This window comes from Leucoraja erinacea, chromosome 2 (genome assembly GCF_028641065.1).
Source record: "Leucoraja erinacea ecotype New England chromosome 2, Leri_hhj_1, whole genome shotgun sequence".
Classification (NCBI taxonomy): Eukaryota; Metazoa; Chordata; class Chondrichthyes; order Rajiformes; family Rajidae; genus Leucoraja; species Leucoraja erinaceus.
The window spans coordinates 84,759,818-84,777,783 of record NC_073378.1 but is presented as its reverse complement, the minus strand read 5'-3'; the positions used below and the strand labels follow the sequence as shown (position 1 = coordinate 84,777,783).

Sequence of the window (17,966 nt, the reverse complement as noted above, 5' to 3'; positions counted from 1 at the left end):
AGCCACAACTACAATTCAAACGCGATACACAAAAACGTTTTTTTCGACAAATCCAGTAAGCCACTTAAACCTCTCACCAGTGGACAGGTGGTTCGCCTCCAGCCCAACAAGGGCTATGGCCGTCTGGGTCACATCCACAGCCCTGCCAAAGAACCACACTCCTACCTGGTTGAAATGGATGGAGCCATTTAGACGCAACCGTCAACATATCCTTCCAGTGAAGGAACCACGTCCTGCGTCTCCACATCCAGATGTCTCGCGTTTTGTGTACCCTCCCACTACCGGTCCTGCTGCTCCACTATTAGAGACCTTTTCCCCCGCAGCCTCCCTGGGGCGTTCGGTGCCTAGCTCGCCTATCACACCACCTCCCCTCCCCGGCAGGTCCCCGATCACATCCCCGGTTTCCTCCCCTGTAACCTTTCTGGTGAAAGGAGGAGAAGCGGATTCGTACCGCACACGTGCCGGATGGGTTAGCAGGCCACCGATTAGATACGGTGATTTTGTGTAACTATCGATACTTCCCCATGTGCGTTATTAGCGTTCTGGTTCCTATATTGCTTAGCCACCATGTTCCCACGTATCTATGCATTGTTTTGTTTCTACAAGGAAAGATGTAGATTGGTTATTTCCTACTAACCAATTGTAGTGCTTGTTAGTAGTTGCTCCGCCTAATATGCAATTCATATTACCAAGAGCTTGCCTACGCCATTCAGTATGAGTAGCTGCTAGGAACTGTAATGTCCTGCGAACCGATGCTGTAAGTATAATGACACAAGTTAATAAACATGTGCTGTTCCTGAACCTGGATGTTACAGTTTTCAGGCTCCCGTAGCTTCTTCCTAATGGAAATGGTGGTGAAATGGGTGCGTGGCCAGGATGGTGTGCGTCTTTGATGATGTTGGCTGCCTTTTTGACGCAGCGACTTCGATAGAACCCTTCGATAGTGGAGAGGTCAAAGCCGGTGATGGACTGGGCAGTGGTCACAACTTTTTGTAGTCTTTTCTGCACCTGGAAGTTCAAGTTGCTGAACTAGGCCTTGATGCAACCAGTCAGTGTGTTCTCTACTGTGCACCTGTAGAAGTTCAGGAGAATCCTCTTTGACATGCCGTATCTCCGCAATCTTCTCAGGATGTAGAGTCGCTGATGTGCCAACTTTATTATTGGATCAGTGTGCTGGGTCCAGGAAAGATCTTCAGAAATATGCACACCCAGGAATTTGAAGTTTTTGACCCTCTCCACCATATCAAGATTACTCTTACCCTAACCTATGAGTTATTCCATGCAGCTTTAGCTGATCTACACCATATCTTATGGTTAACTGTAACCCATAGCATTTTCATAGATCAAAGTTTAGTTTAGTTTTCTATACTTATGGAGAAGGGACTTCCTCAAATTCCTTTTTTGATAGTGTCTTGCATGGCATCCATCTTCTAGAGTTTTGTTATAGCTGAACTCATCCAGGCAAGCAAAGATGCCTGTATAATAGCAATTTACCATTACAGCTTATTGTTGGTAGGGTGTAACATGAGATTCCTTTATAATATTGCCTGTATATAACATCAGTTGATCTGAATCTGATCTGAATCAGTTGATCCAGTCAAATTTCCAATCTATACACTGGAAAAGAAAAGTTGGAGAGAAAGCCATGGAATTCGTTGCCACAGAAGGCCAAGTCAATTGATATTTTTAAGGCAGAAATTGATATATTCTTGATTGGTTTGGGTGTCAGGCATTATGGGGCCAAGACAAGAGAGTGGAGTTGAGAGGGTAAAATTGATCAGCCATGATTGAATGGCGGAGTAGACGATGGGCCAAATGGCTTAATTCTGCTTGTATCATTTATGAACTTATGGAAGACTGACCCAATTACACTGCATTATTTGCATTTTTGTCCTCACTTCTGGGCAGTGCTTGAGCTCCTTACTACACAATCAATGGGCATGGAACCCTATGCTCATAAAGCTTATTTTTCCAGATAAATAATTTATGTGTGCAATGCCAGAAATTATTTAGATACTACTCTGATTTTGGCATTATAAGAGTGTGAATGCCTCTCAGTTTATCTGAACGCAAGGCAAACGCCTCCAACGTGGTTGATTGTGATCCAGTCAGAAAATAAGTTGCAGTGCGTAGCTGTGTGCCGGGGAGTGAAAAAGCTGCCAATAAATACACCTTTGAAATTGTCTTTGGACCAGCAGCAAAACAAATTGATGTTTACAAAAATGTGGTGTATCCCATCCTACATGAAGTAATCATGGGGTATAACTGTACTATTTTTGCCTATGGACAAACTGGTACTGGGATCTGGGGGTCCTTGTACATCAGTCTATGAAAGTAAGCATGCAGGTACAGCAGGCAGTGAAGAAAGCGAATGGCATGTTGGCCTTTATAACAAGAGGAATCAAATATAGGAGCAAAGAGGTCCTTTTGCAGTTGAACAGAGCCCTAGTGAGACCACACCTGGAGTATTGTGTGCGGTTTTGGTCCCCTAATTTGAGGAAGGACATTCTTGCTATTGAGGGAGTGCAGCGTAGGTTTACAAGGTTAATTCCCGGGATGGCGGGACTGTCATATGCTGAGAGAATGTTGTTCCCAAAGTCTGCATTTATCCCATAGTCAATGTTACTAAAACAGACGATGTGGCCTTTGTGCAGTACTATTAGTGGGATCTAGCTGTCACAGGCTGGGTCCACAAATGGGGGTCATCGGGGAAAGTGGGGGGGGGGGGGGGGGGGGGGGGGTTGGAGAATAGGAGATAGGAGAAGGGAGGGAGAGGGGAAGAAGGGGACGTAAGGGGAGGCGGGAGTGGAGAAGGGGGAAAAGAGTGGAGAGGGGAGAAGGGAGGAAGAGGGGGGAACAGAAGAAGGGGGGAGAGGGGAGGAGAGAAGTCAAGTCGTCAAGTTTTATTCATCACTTGCTCTGATGAATGCATACTCGAGTCGTTCACATTCGGTCTTTTCCATCACAATACATATGAAGGAGATGACCGATGATGGGGAGGAGCTAGTAAAAATTGGCAAGCTGAATTTAGTGGATCTTGCCGGGAATGAAAATATCGGCCGTTCTGGAGCTGTGGATAAAAGAGCTCGTGAAGCTGGCAATATCAATCAGTCGCTACTTACTCTGGGAAGAGTAATCACAGCATCGGTGGAGAGAACCCCTCACATACCCTACAGAGAATCGAAACTTACCAGGATTCTTCAGGACTCTCTTGGGGGACAAACTAAAACTTCAATCATTGCCACCATTTCCCCAGCTTCATTGAATCTTGAAGAAACCTTGAGCACTCTGGATTATGCCTATCGTGCAAAGAACATTTTGAATAAACCAGGTTAATCAGAAACTTACCAAGATGGCCTTAATAAAGGAGTATACTGAAGAGATTGAGAGACTGAAGCGGGATCTTGCTGCAGCACGTGATAAAAATGGAGTGTTCATGACCGTAGAAAGCTACGAATTTATGCAGAGTAAAGGGACTGGTCTGGAAGAACAGATTAGTGACTATGTTGTAAAGATTGTTGCTATTGAAGAGGAGCTGAAACAGGTTAACGAGCTATTTCTGGATGGCAAGTAGGAGCTTGAACATTGTGTGACAGAACTGCAGCAACAAGAGCAGGTACTTCAGGAAACTTGGCAAGATTTGGAGTTGACCAAAGGAAAGCTGTCTGAAGAGGAATTTGTTTGTGATGCCTATGCTTGCACTGAGAAAAAGCTCTACAGGTGGTTGAAATGAGTACAAGAGACGTGTCTGGGCTTCACTAAGCTTGACTCTTTGCTAGGTTGTTAATCTGTGTGAAGACTCCTGCTGAATAAACGTATGTTTAAAGCAACTCCGGTGTCCGGTCGATTATTGTCGAAACAACCGATGTAAGAGAAAAACGAGACTCACAAGAGCAAATCTGGTTGATGAGACTGGTGGAACGATAGCATCAAATGTCGATTATTTCACTTTGGATGTTAGGTATCATCGTCCCAAAGGGTCATTGTAGCAATGTGCATGAGACAATATGAATATCACTGTACCTTAATTGGTACGCGTGACAATAAAATACCTTTGAAACCTTTGAGGTGTTTGCTGGTTGTCAAAATGCTTGATGGAGTTTGCCCTTAATAAAATTAACACATTGGCTTTTAAGTTACATTTTGCTTCGACTTTAGTTTCCACGAAAGCTGGTTCGTTTGAATAAACCATATCGCCTCTGTTCATCCTATATTCCTGAGGAAGATATATTCCTGAGCCAACAACTCAGGGTCTCCTGCGGTAATGTAATCATAAGCTGATGACGAGTAATGCTGCTTCCTCACTTGAATGAACACTAAAGACATTTCTTACATTCCTCCAATCAGCACAGCAATGGAAGTCTCATCGTTAAGGAGGGGAATGGGACAGTCTGTTACCTGCTCTGTCTCAAAGACTTCAGAGAAGGGGTGGCATAGTGGTGCAGCGGTAGAGTTGCTGCCTTAGTGCTAAAGACCTGGGTTCGATCCAGACGAGTGCTGCCTGTACGGAGTTGTGACCACATGGGTTTTCTCCAAGATCTTCGGTTTCCTCCCACACTACAAAGATGTACAGGTTTGTAGGTTAATTGGCTCGGTATAAATATAAAATTGTCCCTAGTGTGTGTAGGATAGTGTTAATATGCGGGGATCGCTGGTCGGTGCGGACTCGGTGGGCCTGTTTCCGCACTGTATCTCTAAACTAATCTGTTCAACGCTAGCTTTTTACTAATGTCTTTTTCATACTGCGTGTAAATAGGCCTTTCAAAAGACAACAGACAACAGGTGCAGGAGTAGGCCGTTTGGCCCTTCGAGCCAGCACCACCATTCAATGTGATCATGGCTGATCATCCACAATCAATACCCGTTCCTGCCTTCTCTCCATATCCCTTAACTCCGCTATCCCTAAGAGCTCTACCTAACTCTCTTTTGAAAGCATCCAGAGAAGCAACCTCCACCGCCCACTGAGGCAGAGAATTCCACACACTCACAACTCTCTGTGTGAAAATGTTTTTCCTAATCTCCATTTTAAATTGGCTTACCATATTCCTAAACTATGGCCCCTAGTTCTGGACTCCCCCAACATTGGGAACATGTTTCCTGCCTCCAGCATGTCCAAGCCCTTAATAATCTTATGTTTCAATAAGATTCCCTCTAATCCTTCTAAATTCCTTTCAACTCATCATCTTTGCTGACAACTAAGCATCCATTTAAGTCATCCTGTACTAATTCCACCTTATTCCCATGTTCTTCTCAAACTCACATGAGATTCCACTACTCACTTACACACTAATGTAAGCGTGAAAGGAAGTTCAATTAGATTCCTGATCCAACAGAAAGTATGTGAATTTGTAAACTTAACGTCATGAAGATATATTTTTTGTGTAGTACTCATAAACAACCCTGTGTGCCATTCCACTTGATTTAGTTGACCTAAGACTGCAAATCTTACTTAATCTGTGGCTTTCATCAGGCTGCTGGAAGCCACCTCGATGTCCTTCCTGTGTCAACATGTGACCTTATCCTTAACTGCCTCATGCCCAATGGATGTTAATGATGTGCAACAGTGGCACGGTATAGCTGCTGCCATACAGCACCAGAGACTCAGCTTCAATCCTGACTATTGGTGCTGTCTGTACAGTCTGTACGTTCTCCCTGTGTCCATGTGGGTTTTCTCTGGGTGCTCCGGTTTCCTTCCATATTCCAAAGACATGCAGGTTAATTGGCTTCTGTAAATTATTCTTAGTGTGTGGGATAGACTAATGCATGTGTAATCGTTGGTCTGTGTGGACACAGTGGACTGAAGGACCTATTTCCATGTTTTATCTCTAAACTAAACTATAATCATAATAGTACTTTATTAGCCAAGTATATTTTGCAACATACGAGGAATTTGATTTGCCGCACAGTCATACCAATAAAGAGCAAGACACCCAAATAAATTTTTAACATGAACATCCACCACAGCGACTCCCCAACATTCCTCACTGTGATGGAAGGCAAAACAAGTTCAATCTTCGTCCCTATGTGCCTGGGCTGTGGGTTTGGCCTGGCCCAATGACCAGGAATTCTCACTTCAAAGCTAGAAAGGGGCACATTGCACCTATTATATCATTTCTTGATGAGGTTATATTTGGAATATTGTGTATAAGTGTGATATTCTTACATAAGGGACAAAAATCTTACAATTGAAGAATGCAGGGAAGGTTGACCAGATGGATTCCTGCAAAGACAACGTTTTTGTATGAGTAAAGATTAAGAAAATGCGTGGTCAATGGTCAGTCTGGATACAGAGGGTCAAAAGGCTTGTTTCCACGCTTTAAAACTAAAACAGAAAACGAAATGAGACCTGCACTCATTTGAGTTCAGAAGAATGAAAAATACTTATTGTAATGCAAAAAGTTCCAAAGGGGCTTAACAGAATTGATGACCATTGATATTTCCCATGCCTGGGATATCTAGAACCAAGGGTCACAGTCTCAGAAAATAGAGTCAACCAGTTACGATGAAGATGAGAAGAAATGTTCTCACCCAGCTGATAGTGAACCTTTGGAATTCACTACTGAGAGGATTGTCACTGATCAAATTCAAGAGATCAATAGATTTTTAGATATTTTAAACATTAAGGGTATCGGGAAATTATGCAGTCAGTGTGGGGAAGTGGTGCTGAGCTTAACAACCAGATCTCATTGAATGGCATAGCGGGCACAAGCACTAAATGATTTGCTCGCACTTGCATTTCATTTGTTATTATACAGCCTCTGCGCTGAAACAGCAGCAATAAATACTGTAAATACTCATTGTTTAGTGAACCCCAGGCCTCATCCTCATGAGGAGCACATGGTATCTACAATGAAGAGTCCCACAATTTAATCAATTAGCCACATTATCATAAAAAAGTCCCATATTTTATTAAAGTGAAGTTACATGTTTGCCCAGTCATGGGTGGCACAATGGCACAACTGGTTAAGTTATTGCCTCACAGCAACAGAGACTCACGTTCGATCTTGATCTCAGGTGTTGTCTGTGTGGAGTTTGCATATTCTCCCTGTGACTGCATGGGTTTCCTCCAGGTACTTTGGTTGCCTCCTCAGCGGGTTTGCAGGTTAATCGGCCTCAGTAAAATTGCCTTCAATGTGCAGGGAGTGGATGAGAAAGTGGGATCACATTGAAGTAATGTGAATGGGTGACTGATGGTCAGCGTGGGCTGAAGGGCTTTTTTTCCGTGCTGTGACTCTAAAGTAAAAGCACATGCAGTAAACAAGAGGTCAACCATCCCACAAATCAGATCAAGGTCCTGCACTTCTACCGTATCCAGCCATGAGTGAGGTTGAACAATTAAACAAAATAAGGATGTTCCCTTAACTTTCCATCCTTCACAAAAGGAGAGTATTGTTCCTGATTGCAAAATACATATTTGAAGCAGTTGAAGACAGCTTCAGTCGGAAGCACCGAATGGATGTCCGTCTGCGCCTCGTACTGAGGTCCCTGCCTTCACTGAAGCATTCTTTCAGCCAATTCATTTTACTCAAATAACATCAGATAACAACTTAGAGCCATGAGCCAAACAATGTTCCAGCTTTAGGTCTGAAAACATCAGAACCTGTTGCAGTCTAGCCAGACCATGATATTTACTCCTATGAATAAAGTAATTAGTTCTCCAGGAATGTCCACATTGATCCTGTAATTTAGGATAATTTAGGAGGGAAATCGACAGATGACGTTTGGATCAGCATCCTTCTTCAGACTGATTGAGTAGAAGGAAGATAACTGGTAGAAAGAGGTGAGCGGAAGGGCTAGGGGCAATTGATAAGTGGATCCAAGTGGGGTTGATTGGCAGATGAGTCATGTTTGAGAGAAGGGTGGAGAGAGTAATCAAGACTGAAGGTGATAAGTGGAGAAGGCAGAAGGATGCAGATGGTGGAATCTAATAGTCATAGAGTGATACAGTGTGGAAACAAGCCCTTCGGACTAACTTGCCCACAACAATGTCCCAGCTACACTCGTCCCACTTGCCTGTGTTTGGTCCACATCCCTCCAAACCTGTCCTATCCATATGCCTGTCTAACTGTTTCTTGCTACTACCTCTTGCTCCATCTGGGGTTGGGGGCGCGAGAACAGAACTACAGGACACAGAAGAGACACAGGTGAGGGATCAATCTACTACAGCAGAGGGGAAACCACATTTGCAAAAGAAAGGGGTGATCTCAAAAGTCCAAGAATGGAAAGCCCCATCTTGGGAGCCGATGCACCAGAGAAGGAGAAATTGAGGGAAGGTGATTGCATCTTTGCAAGAGGCAGAGTGGGAAGAGGTGTAGTCCAGATAACGGTGGGAGGAAGTGGGCTTATAGTAGACATACAATACAATACAATTTATTGTATCAGTCGATAGTCTGTCTCCTGTGATGGAGACACACAGAAATACCGTGAAAACGGAAAGGCGTCAGAGATAGTCCAAGGGAACCGTAAAGAAATAGGCCCTTCGGCCCAACTTGCCCACACCAACTAACAAGTCCCAGCTACACTAGTCCCACCTGCCCGCATTTGGTCCCTATCCCTCCAAACTTGTCCTATCTGTGTACCTGTCTAATTGTTTCTTAAATGTTGGGATAGTCCCAGCCTCAACTACCTCCTCTGACAGCTTGTTCCATACACCCACCACCCTTTGTATGGAAAAGTCAACCCTCAGATTCCTATTAAATATTTTCCCTTTCACCTTGAACCTATGTCCTCTGGACCTCAATTCCCCTACTCTGGGCAAGAGACTCTGTGCATCTACTCTGTGCATCTATTCCTCTCATGATTTTGTATATCTATAAGATCACCCCTCATCCTCCTGCACTCCATAGAATAGAGACCCAGCCTTCTCAACCTCTCCCTACAGCTCACACGCTCTAGTCCTGGCAACATCCTCGTAAAGCTTTTTTGAACCCTTTCAAGCTTGACAATATCTTTCCTATAAAATGGCGCCCAGAACTGAACACAAAATTTTAAATGTGTTTTATATAACTGCAGCATAACCTCCCAAATTCTACACTCAGTACTCTGACTGATGAACGCCAAAGTGCCAAAAGCATTTTTGACCACCTTATCCACCTGCGATGACCTTTAAGGAACCATGTACCTATATTCCTAGATCCCTCTGCTCTACAACACCTACCAGAGGCCTACCATTTACTGTGTAAGTCCTAACCTTGTTCAACGTCCCAAAATACAACACCTCACACTTCTCTGTATTAAATTCCATCAACCATTCCTCCGCCCACCTGGCCAATCGATCCGGATCCTGCTGCAATCTTTCACAACCATCTTCACTGTCTATAAAACCCCTCTCTTTTGTATCATCAACAAACCTGCTAATCTTGCCCTGCATGTTCCCATCCAAATCATTAATGTAGATGAAAACAGTAACGGGCCCAGCACCGAACCCCGAGGCACACCACCAGTCACAGGCCTCCAGTCCGAGAAGCAACCTTCCACCATCACCCTCTGCTTCCTTCCATGGAGCCAATTTGCTAACAATTCAGCTATCTCTCATTGGATCCCATGCGATCTAACCTTCCAGAGCAGCCGACCATGCGGAACCTTGTCGAATGCCTCACTGAAGTCCATGTACACAACACCTACAGCTTTGCCCTTATCGACCTTTTTGGTCAAGTCTTCAAAAAAATCAATCAGATTTGTGAGATGACCTCCCACTATCCCTAATCATCCCTTGCCCATCCAAATGCCTATATAACCTGTCCCTCTGAATATTCTCTGGTAACTTTCCAACTACTGATGTTATGCCTATAGTACCCAGCATTTTCCCTACTGCCCTTCTTGAAAAGAGGCACAACATTTGCCACCCTCCAGTCATCCGGGACGTCTAATGTATTTAACGATGACTCATAAATTTAAACCAGGGCTCCTGCAATATCCTCTCTAGTTTCCGGCAATGTCCTCGGATATATCTGATCAGGCCCTGGGTATTTGTCTACCTTCATACACAACAGTACCTTCAATACTTCTTTGACGGTAACACTGACTGCTCTCAAGACACTTCCATTGACCGCCCTAAGTTCCTCCAAAAAGTGTTTCCTCGCCCTAAGGCTTCTCCTCCTTAAAAGTCCCCCAACATCGTGTTTCTACCTGGTGTCCAAGCCCTTCTAAATGGCTTACAATGAGATCCTTCTTCTTCTAAACTGTGGCCCAGCTGCTGGTTCTGGACAGTCCCACCATCGGGAATTAACATAAACCTACGCGGCACTTCCTCACCTCTAGGGACCAAAAACTGCACACAATACTCCAGATGTGGTCTCAAGCCTGCAGAAGGAAACATCTTATATGTTTCAATGAGATACCTCTCCAACATCGCTTTCTAAACTCCACCTGAGAGGTGATGAGGTTATCCATTTTGGTGGCCCAAAACAGGAAAGCAGACTGCTAAATGGTGGCCATTCTCAGCGAGACCTCAGGTACATCATTGAAGGTAGGCAGTCCAGCAGGCAGTAAAGAAAGCGACTTTCATTGCAAAAGGGAATAGGAGCAAGAGGTTCCATGTAAACCAGTTTTGGTCTCCAAATCTGAGGAAGGACATTATTGCCATAGAGGGAGGCACTCCCTCAATAGCAAGAATGTCCTTCCTCAAATTAGGGGACCAAAAGAAGATTGCACACAAGGGGTTGGACAGGCTAGATGCTCCAGATGTGGTCTCACTAGGGGGGAAATCCTCTGAGATGACAAGAACTTTTTTCACGCAGAGAGGACTCTGGAACTTCTGCCACAGAGGGTCCAGTATTGGCTATATTTAAGATTAGATGTGGCCCTTGTGGCTAAGGGAATCAGGGGGTATGGAGAGAAGGCAGGTACGGGATACTGAGTTGGATGATAAGCCATGATCATATTGAATGGCGGTGCAGGCTCGAAGGGCCGAATGGCCTACTCCTGCACCTAATTTCTATGTTTCTATGTTTCTACCTGCATGCTTCTTTCATAGACTGATGTACACGGACCCCCAGATCACGTTGTACTTCCCATTTCCCCAACAACGCCATTTAGATAGTAATGTGCCTTCCTGTTTTTGCTACCAAAGTGGATAACCTCACATTTATCCACATTAAACTTAATCTGCCCACTCCCCCAACCTGCCCAAGTCACCCTGCATTCTCATAGCATCCTCCTCACAGTTCACACTGCCACCCAGCTTTGTGTCATCTGCAAATTTGCTAGTGTTACTTTGAATCCCTTCATCCAAATCATTGATGTCCTCAGTAAATAGAGGAGAAATACTCATTGACGACCTTGCCCATCTTCTGTGGTTCCTGGGTAGTCCCACTCCTTCTCTAGACCCTTTTCCCCCTTATGTATTTATAAAATCTTTTGGGATTGTCCTTAATGCTACCCACCAGAGCCATCTCCTGGCCCCTTTTTGCCCTTCTGATCTCCTTTTTCAGTTTATTGATCTCCTTTTTCAATAAGAAAGGAATCTGCTCTCAAGATGAGGCTTTCCATTCTAGGACATCCGAGGTTGTGGATGGAGCCTTCACCAACAAAATAACAGATGGATTATAACATGGGGAAAAAAAGTGTAAAGTTATTTGGTTTAGTATAAAAAACAAAAATTTGAGTATTTTTTTAAATAGTAGGAAACTGGGAAAAGTTTATGTTCAAAGAGACCTGAAAATTCTTGTGAATATGTCATTGTGCAGTAGATCATTGGGAAGGGAAACCCTGCATTGGCCTTTATTGCACACGGTTTCAAAAAGAGTAAGGAGTCACATTTTTGAGACATACGGCAAAGATACAGGCCCTACGGCCCACCAAGTCGATGACGACCATTAACCATTTGTAGACAAGCCTAGTAACATGGAATTTAGGTGTATTTTTAATATAATTATGTTTTTGTGTGTTTTCGGAGTCTATGTGCTTGTAAACCTGTTCCAAATAAAACGTCATTGTACCTGTACCTCACCATACCTGTATATATGACAATAAACTTGACTTGACCCTACTACTACAATTAATTCATTTTTTATTCTCCCCATATTCTCATTAACTTCCCCGATTCTATCATTCACCAACATACTTAGAACAATTTACAGTGGACATTTAAGTTACCAACCTGCGTATTTTTGGAATGTGGCGGAAACCTGGAACACCCAGAGGAAAGCCACATGGTCATAGGGAAAATGCACAACCTCCACACAGACAGCATCAGGTCAGGATTGCACTCAGGTATCTGGTGCTTTGATGTAGCTGCTCCACCAGCTGATTAACTGTGCTTCCTACTTTAGGAGGTTTTACAACAATGATATTGGCTTTCATGAGGCCGATCTGAAATATCATGAATAATTTTGGCCTCCTTTTCTAAAGGTATATTTGCTGGCATCACAGAGTTGCACAGCACAGAAACAGGCCCTTCAGCCTACCATTTCCTTGCTGATCTTTTTGTCCATGTACATTATTCTCGCACTTGGATTGTATCTTTCTATGCCTTATCTGCGAAGTAACTGTCTTAATGTCTCTTAAACGTAGTGATTGTACCTGATCCACCATCTTCTCTAGTAGTGAGTTCCCGATATCAACCTCTCTATGTAAAATCAATATTCTCTCAAATCTATTTTAAAACTCCTTTTTAAACTTGTGCCCTCTTGGTTTTGATACGCCCATCATGGTAAAATAGATTCTATCTGCCCTATTTATGCCCATTATAATTTTATTTACCGATCTCTTTGGTCCTCGGCCTCCATTTGCTCCAGGGATAACACACCCAGCCTATCCAAACTCTCCCCATAACTATTCCGGACAACAACCTGGTGAATCTCTGCTGAATTCTCCCCATACAACCAACCCTGTTCATCATTCGGTGATCAAAATTGCACACAATGGTACAAATGCAATCTAACTAGAGTTTTGTGAAGTTGAACACAATGTCCTAACTTTTATATTCCATGTCATAACAAAGGCAACCAAGCCATACTCGTCATTATTCATTAATGATTAAGTATTCTTCACCACTCCAGCTAACTGTGTTGGCATTTTCTGGGAATGGCAGAGGCATACAGTGAAGATTCACCCTATCAATTTCTGAGATGGTGGGTCCGTTATATGAGTGATTGAATAGGCAAGGCTTCTATTCTGCCGATTAAAAAAATAAATAAGGGGGTGGTCTCATTCTGTTTCCTTAGCTGAGAACTCTAGAACTAGGGGTCGGTCACAGAATCAACTTAAGGGCTAGGCTGTTTAGGACTAAGATAAAGAGCATTTCTTAATTCAGAGGGTGGAATATCTTTGTAATTCAGTACCCAGGAGTGCTGTACAAGCTTAGTCACTGATTGTTTACAAAACAAAGTTTGTTGAAATTCGAGATATTAAAATAATCAAGGGATGCGAAGTAGACATGAGATAGAAGATCAGCTTTAATTCTGTTGAATGGTAGCGACTTAAATGGCTCAATGACCTACTTCTTATTCGAGTTGCTATGTAAAATGGATTAATTAAAATAAGACATTAATGGTCTAATAACAACATTTGGATGTTGTTTCATTTTCATTTTGTTTATAAACAGTGTACTACGCCTACGGTAATTGGGTCAGATTTCCAGAAACTGTTTTGTTTTTGGTTTTCGTTACCTTTTACAAATCAATTCCTTCCCTAGAAAGCAGGAGAAAAACTCTGCGAATCTCTTTGCAGGTGGATTGTGTAGAAGCACAATACTATTTGGCATTGGACAATGCGAGGCAAGGTGCCGTTCATAACTGGATATTCTCAATAGGATTTGCCCACTCGGTATGCCTGCACCCTACATAACTCCTTACTTTTCTTGGAATGTATGGTCATTTATAATAATGTTTATGCTTGGAAGGAATAAAGTGGGTGACCCCAGCCTCACCTCCCAATGAAAGTGCTGTGCACGGCCGGTGTGCCAGTGTGGTGGTGGTGGTGGCGAGGGAGGGAGGGCTGGCTGCCGGCCGTGCGAGCGAGTAGTTCAGTGGGTGGGCGAGTCCCTGCGCTCACTCTGTGCCCCTCCCCTCCCCTCCCCTCCCGCCGCCCGGACCCATGTAGCACCATGACCGGCATCGCCGCCGCCTCCTTCTTCTCCAATACCTGCCGCTTCGGGGGATGCGGGCAGCACTTCCCGACCCTGTGGGAGCTGATCGAGCACATTGAGGACAACCACATCGGTAGGAAGGGGCGAGAGGGAGGGAGGGAGGGAGGCGCCTCTCCGCCGCGCTGTGACTCCGGGCCCCGCGGGCAGTCGCGGCTCGCGTGGAGGGAGCGAGGGAGGGAGGGAGCGGCCGCCCGCCAGGGAGGGAGGGGAGGGGAGGGGGTGACGGCTGCACTGGACCAGGCACTGGGCACTGGGCACCGGGCACACACCCTCTCCGGTCCCCGCCGCGGGGCCCCTGCGGCTCACAGGCCGCCGCCGCCGCCACCGCCGCCGCGCACTTACCCGACCCGACCCGACCCGCTTCCCCGCCACCGCCGCCGCCGCTCGCCCCTCCCCTTGTGGGGCTGGAGGGTGCGGTCACCGGGACAGCGCCCGGCATTCAGGGTGACCGGCCGCCCGGCCCGGCCCGGCCCGAGGGAGGGAGGGAGGGAGGGAGGCAGCCGCAGGCCCTGGACCCCACGGGACGGGTGTCGAGGTTCAGCCGCTGTCATGGCAACGGCTGCAGGGGTGTGGAGGAGGTGGCGGGGAAATGAAGCTGCCCCGGGCACGGGTCAGGTCAGGTCAGGTCGGGCCTGGAGCAGGTGGGGCTTTACCCCCTCGCCTGCAGGAGCACAAGGGTTTGCACCTGAACCCTCACTGAGAGATTAGCCCTACTCACGCTTTTGGGCGGAATTAATGTCCCAACCCAGCATTGCAATTGAGTATTTGAGGGGAGCTGAAAGTTTGGGTATCATTTGAAATGCATTACATTAGGTCTCCGAAAAAGTTTGGCAATTTGGCTTGTTGAACATTCAAACCAGAAGTTAGACTCAATATTCAAGGTGTGCGTGATCTCGTTTTAACGCAGTGACAGCATTTGGAATATGCTTCAAGTGTTAAATAGTTAAAGCATATACTAAATTCTGAGCATGATGTCTTGCACCTAAATTATGCATATGACATGAATGATTGCCTGTGTTGGTCATCACTCTTTAAAATCTTGGTGAGTACTATCTGAAATCAGGGTTTGATCAATTTAAACATGCAAAGAATCTGCAAATGTTTCAGGATATTTCTACAAAATCTTGGGAACATCACCAAAATGTGTCCAGTGAACGTTCCTGGGACTTCAGTGATCCTGTAAAGAATAGCATATTGCGCCCAGGTTTGTAGGAATTCTATGGTCTGCTGCTGGACTGTATTCCACTCCTGTTTTGGACGTTGTAAGATCAAAGCGTACATGTCCTTCTCACCTCTGTATGCCCTTTCTTTCCTTTATGCCAAAAATCTATCAATCTCAGCCCTGGATAGACAATAGGTGCAGGAGTAGGCCATACGACCCTTCAAGCCTGCACCACCATTCAATGTGATAGAAACATAGAAAATAGGTGCAGGAGTAGGCCATTCGACCCTTCAAGCCTGCACCACCATTCAATATGATCATGGCTGATCATCCAACTCAGTATCCTATACCTGCCTTCTCTCCATACCCCCTGATCCCTTTAGCCACAAGGGCCACATCTAACTAACTCCCTCTTAAACATAGCCAATGAACTGGCCTCAACTACTTTCTGTGGCAGAGAATTCCAGAGATTCACCACTCTCTGTGTGAAAAATGTTATTCTCATCTCGGTCCTAAAAGATTTTCCCCTTATCCTTAAACTGTGACCCCTTGTTCTGGACTTACCCAATCTTCCTGCATCTAGCTTGTCCAACCCCTTAAGATCATGGCTGATCAGCCACAATCAGTCCCCCGTTCCTGCCTTCTCCACACATCCCCTGACCGCTATCTTCAAGAGCCCTATCTAGCTCTCTCTTGAAAGTTTCCAGAGAACTGGCCTCCATCGCCCTCTGAGGCAGAGAATTCCACAGACTCGCAACTCTCTGTGTGAAAAAGTGTTTCCTCATCTCCGTCCTAAATGGCTTACCCCTTATTCTTAAACTGTGGCCCCTGATTCCAGACTCACCCTACATTGGGAACATGTTTCCTGCCTCTAGCATGTCCAAACCCTTAATAATCTTATATGTTTTAATAAGATCCCCTCTCGTCCTTTTAAAGTCTAGAGTATACAAGACCAGCTGCTCCATTCTCTCAGCATACGACAGTCCCGCCATCCCGGGAATTAACCTTGTGAAACTGCGCTGCATTCCCTCAATAGCAAGTATGTTCTTCCTCAAATCTGGAGACCAAAACTGCACACAATACTCCAAGTGTGGTCTCACTAGGGCCCTGTACAACTGCAGAAGGACCTCCTTGCTCCTATACTCAACTCTTCTTATGAAGGCCAACATGCCATTCGCTTTCTTCAGTGCCTGCTGTACCTGCATGCTTACTTTCATTGACTGATGATCAAGGACCCACAGATCCCGTTGTAACTTCCCCTTTTCCCAACTTGACACCATTTAGATAAACTTCCTTTGTGTTTTTGCTACCAAAGTCGATAACCTCACATTTATCCACATTAAACTGCATCTGCCATGCATCTGCTCACTCACCCACCCAATGGTCCAAGTTACCCTGCATTCCCATAGCATCCTCCTCACAGTTCACACTGCCACCCAGCTTTGTGTCGTCTGCAAATTTGCTAATGTTACTTGTAATCCCTTCATCTAAATCATTAATATATATTGTAAATAGCTGCGGTCCCAACACCGAGCCTTGCGATACCCCACTAGTCACTGCCTGCCATTCTGAAAGGAACCCGTTATTCCTTACTCTTTGTTTCTTGTCTGTCAACCAATTTTCTATCCATGTCAGCACTCTACCCCCAACACTATGTGCCCTAATTTTGCCCACTAATCTCCTATGTGGGACCTTATCAAATGCTTTCTGAAAGTCCAGGTACACTATATCCACTCCATCTCCCTTGCCCATTTTCCTAGTTACATCCTCAAAAAATTCCAGAAGATTAGTCAAGCGTGATTTCCCCTTCGTAAATCCATGCTGACTCGAACCAATCCTGTTACTGCTATCCAAATGTACCACTATTTCATCTTTTATGATTGACTCCAGCATCTTCCCCACCACTGATGTCAGGCTAACTGGTCTATAATTCCCTGTTTTCTCTCTCCTGCCTTTCTTAAAAAGTGGGATAACATAGCTACCCTCCAATCCACAGGAACTGATCCTGAATCTGTAGAACATTGGAAAATGATCAGCAATGTGTCCATGATTTCTAGAGCCACCTCCTTAAGTACCCTGGGATGCAGACCATCAGGCCCTGAGGATTTATCAGCCTTCAGTCCCATCAGTCTACTCAACACCATTTCCTGCCTTATGTGGATTTCCTTCAGTTCCTCCTTCACCCCAGATCCTCTGGCTAGTAAGATTGTTTGTGTCCTCCTTAGTGAAGATGGATCCAAAGTACCTGTTCAACTCATCTGCAATTTCCTTGTACCCCATAATAAATTCACCCTTTTCAGTCTTCACCCACCAACGTAAACAAACTTGACTACAATAAGAGCTCAGGTCCACTCATTTTGCCTGCTCCCTTTCAGCTCTAATCCCACTAATTTGTTGTTATTCAAAACATTAAAATGCCCCATTTTATAGTTCTTGTTCCACATTATGTCTTCCCAAGCCTCCATTTTTCTCCTTCGCAGTTTCTGCCCACCACCAGCCAAACATGAACTCCTGATCCCGAGGTTCACTCTGCCACGCTGCAAAACATAGAAAATAGGTGCAGGAGTAGGCCATTCGGCCCTTCGAGCCTGCACCGCTATTCAATATGATCATGGATGATCATCCAACTCGGTATCCTGTACCTGCCTTCTCTCCATACCCCCTGATCCCTTTAGCCACAAGGGCCATGTCTAACTCCCTCTTAAATACAGCCAA

At 44.9% G+C, this 17,966-nt stretch overlaps 2 protein-coding genes across 3 annotated transcripts in view; both read left to right on the top strand.

Annotated features, from left to right (window-relative positions):
* The first annotated feature begins 2,887 nt into the window (after positions 1 to 2,887).
* Positions 2,888 to 4,470, top strand: LOC129711911 (kinesin-like protein KIF11-B). Its single transcript, XM_055659939.1, is given in 2 exon segments — positions 2,888 to 3,329; positions 3,331 to 4,470. Coding segments are annotated over 2 exon segments (810 nt in total). The 5' UTR covers positions 2,888 to 2,922; the 3' UTR covers positions 3,734 to 4,470.
* A 9,530-nt stretch (positions 4,471 to 14,000) lies between these two features.
* The window catches only part of jazf1b (JAZF zinc finger 1b), a 222,270-nt gene continuing 218,304 nt past the window's right edge, over positions 14,001 to 17,966 (top strand). Inside the window, exon 1 of one of the 2 annotated variants that reach the window (XM_055659944.1) lies at positions 14,001 to 14,162. In XM_055659944.1, coding sequence (XP_055515919.1) covers positions 14,048 to 14,162 — 115 coding nt within the window. In that variant the 5' untranslated portion in view covers positions 14,001 to 14,047. The remainder of the gene's footprint in view (positions 14,163 to 17,966) is intronic. The other variant, XM_055659953.1, reaches the window with a different exon arrangement.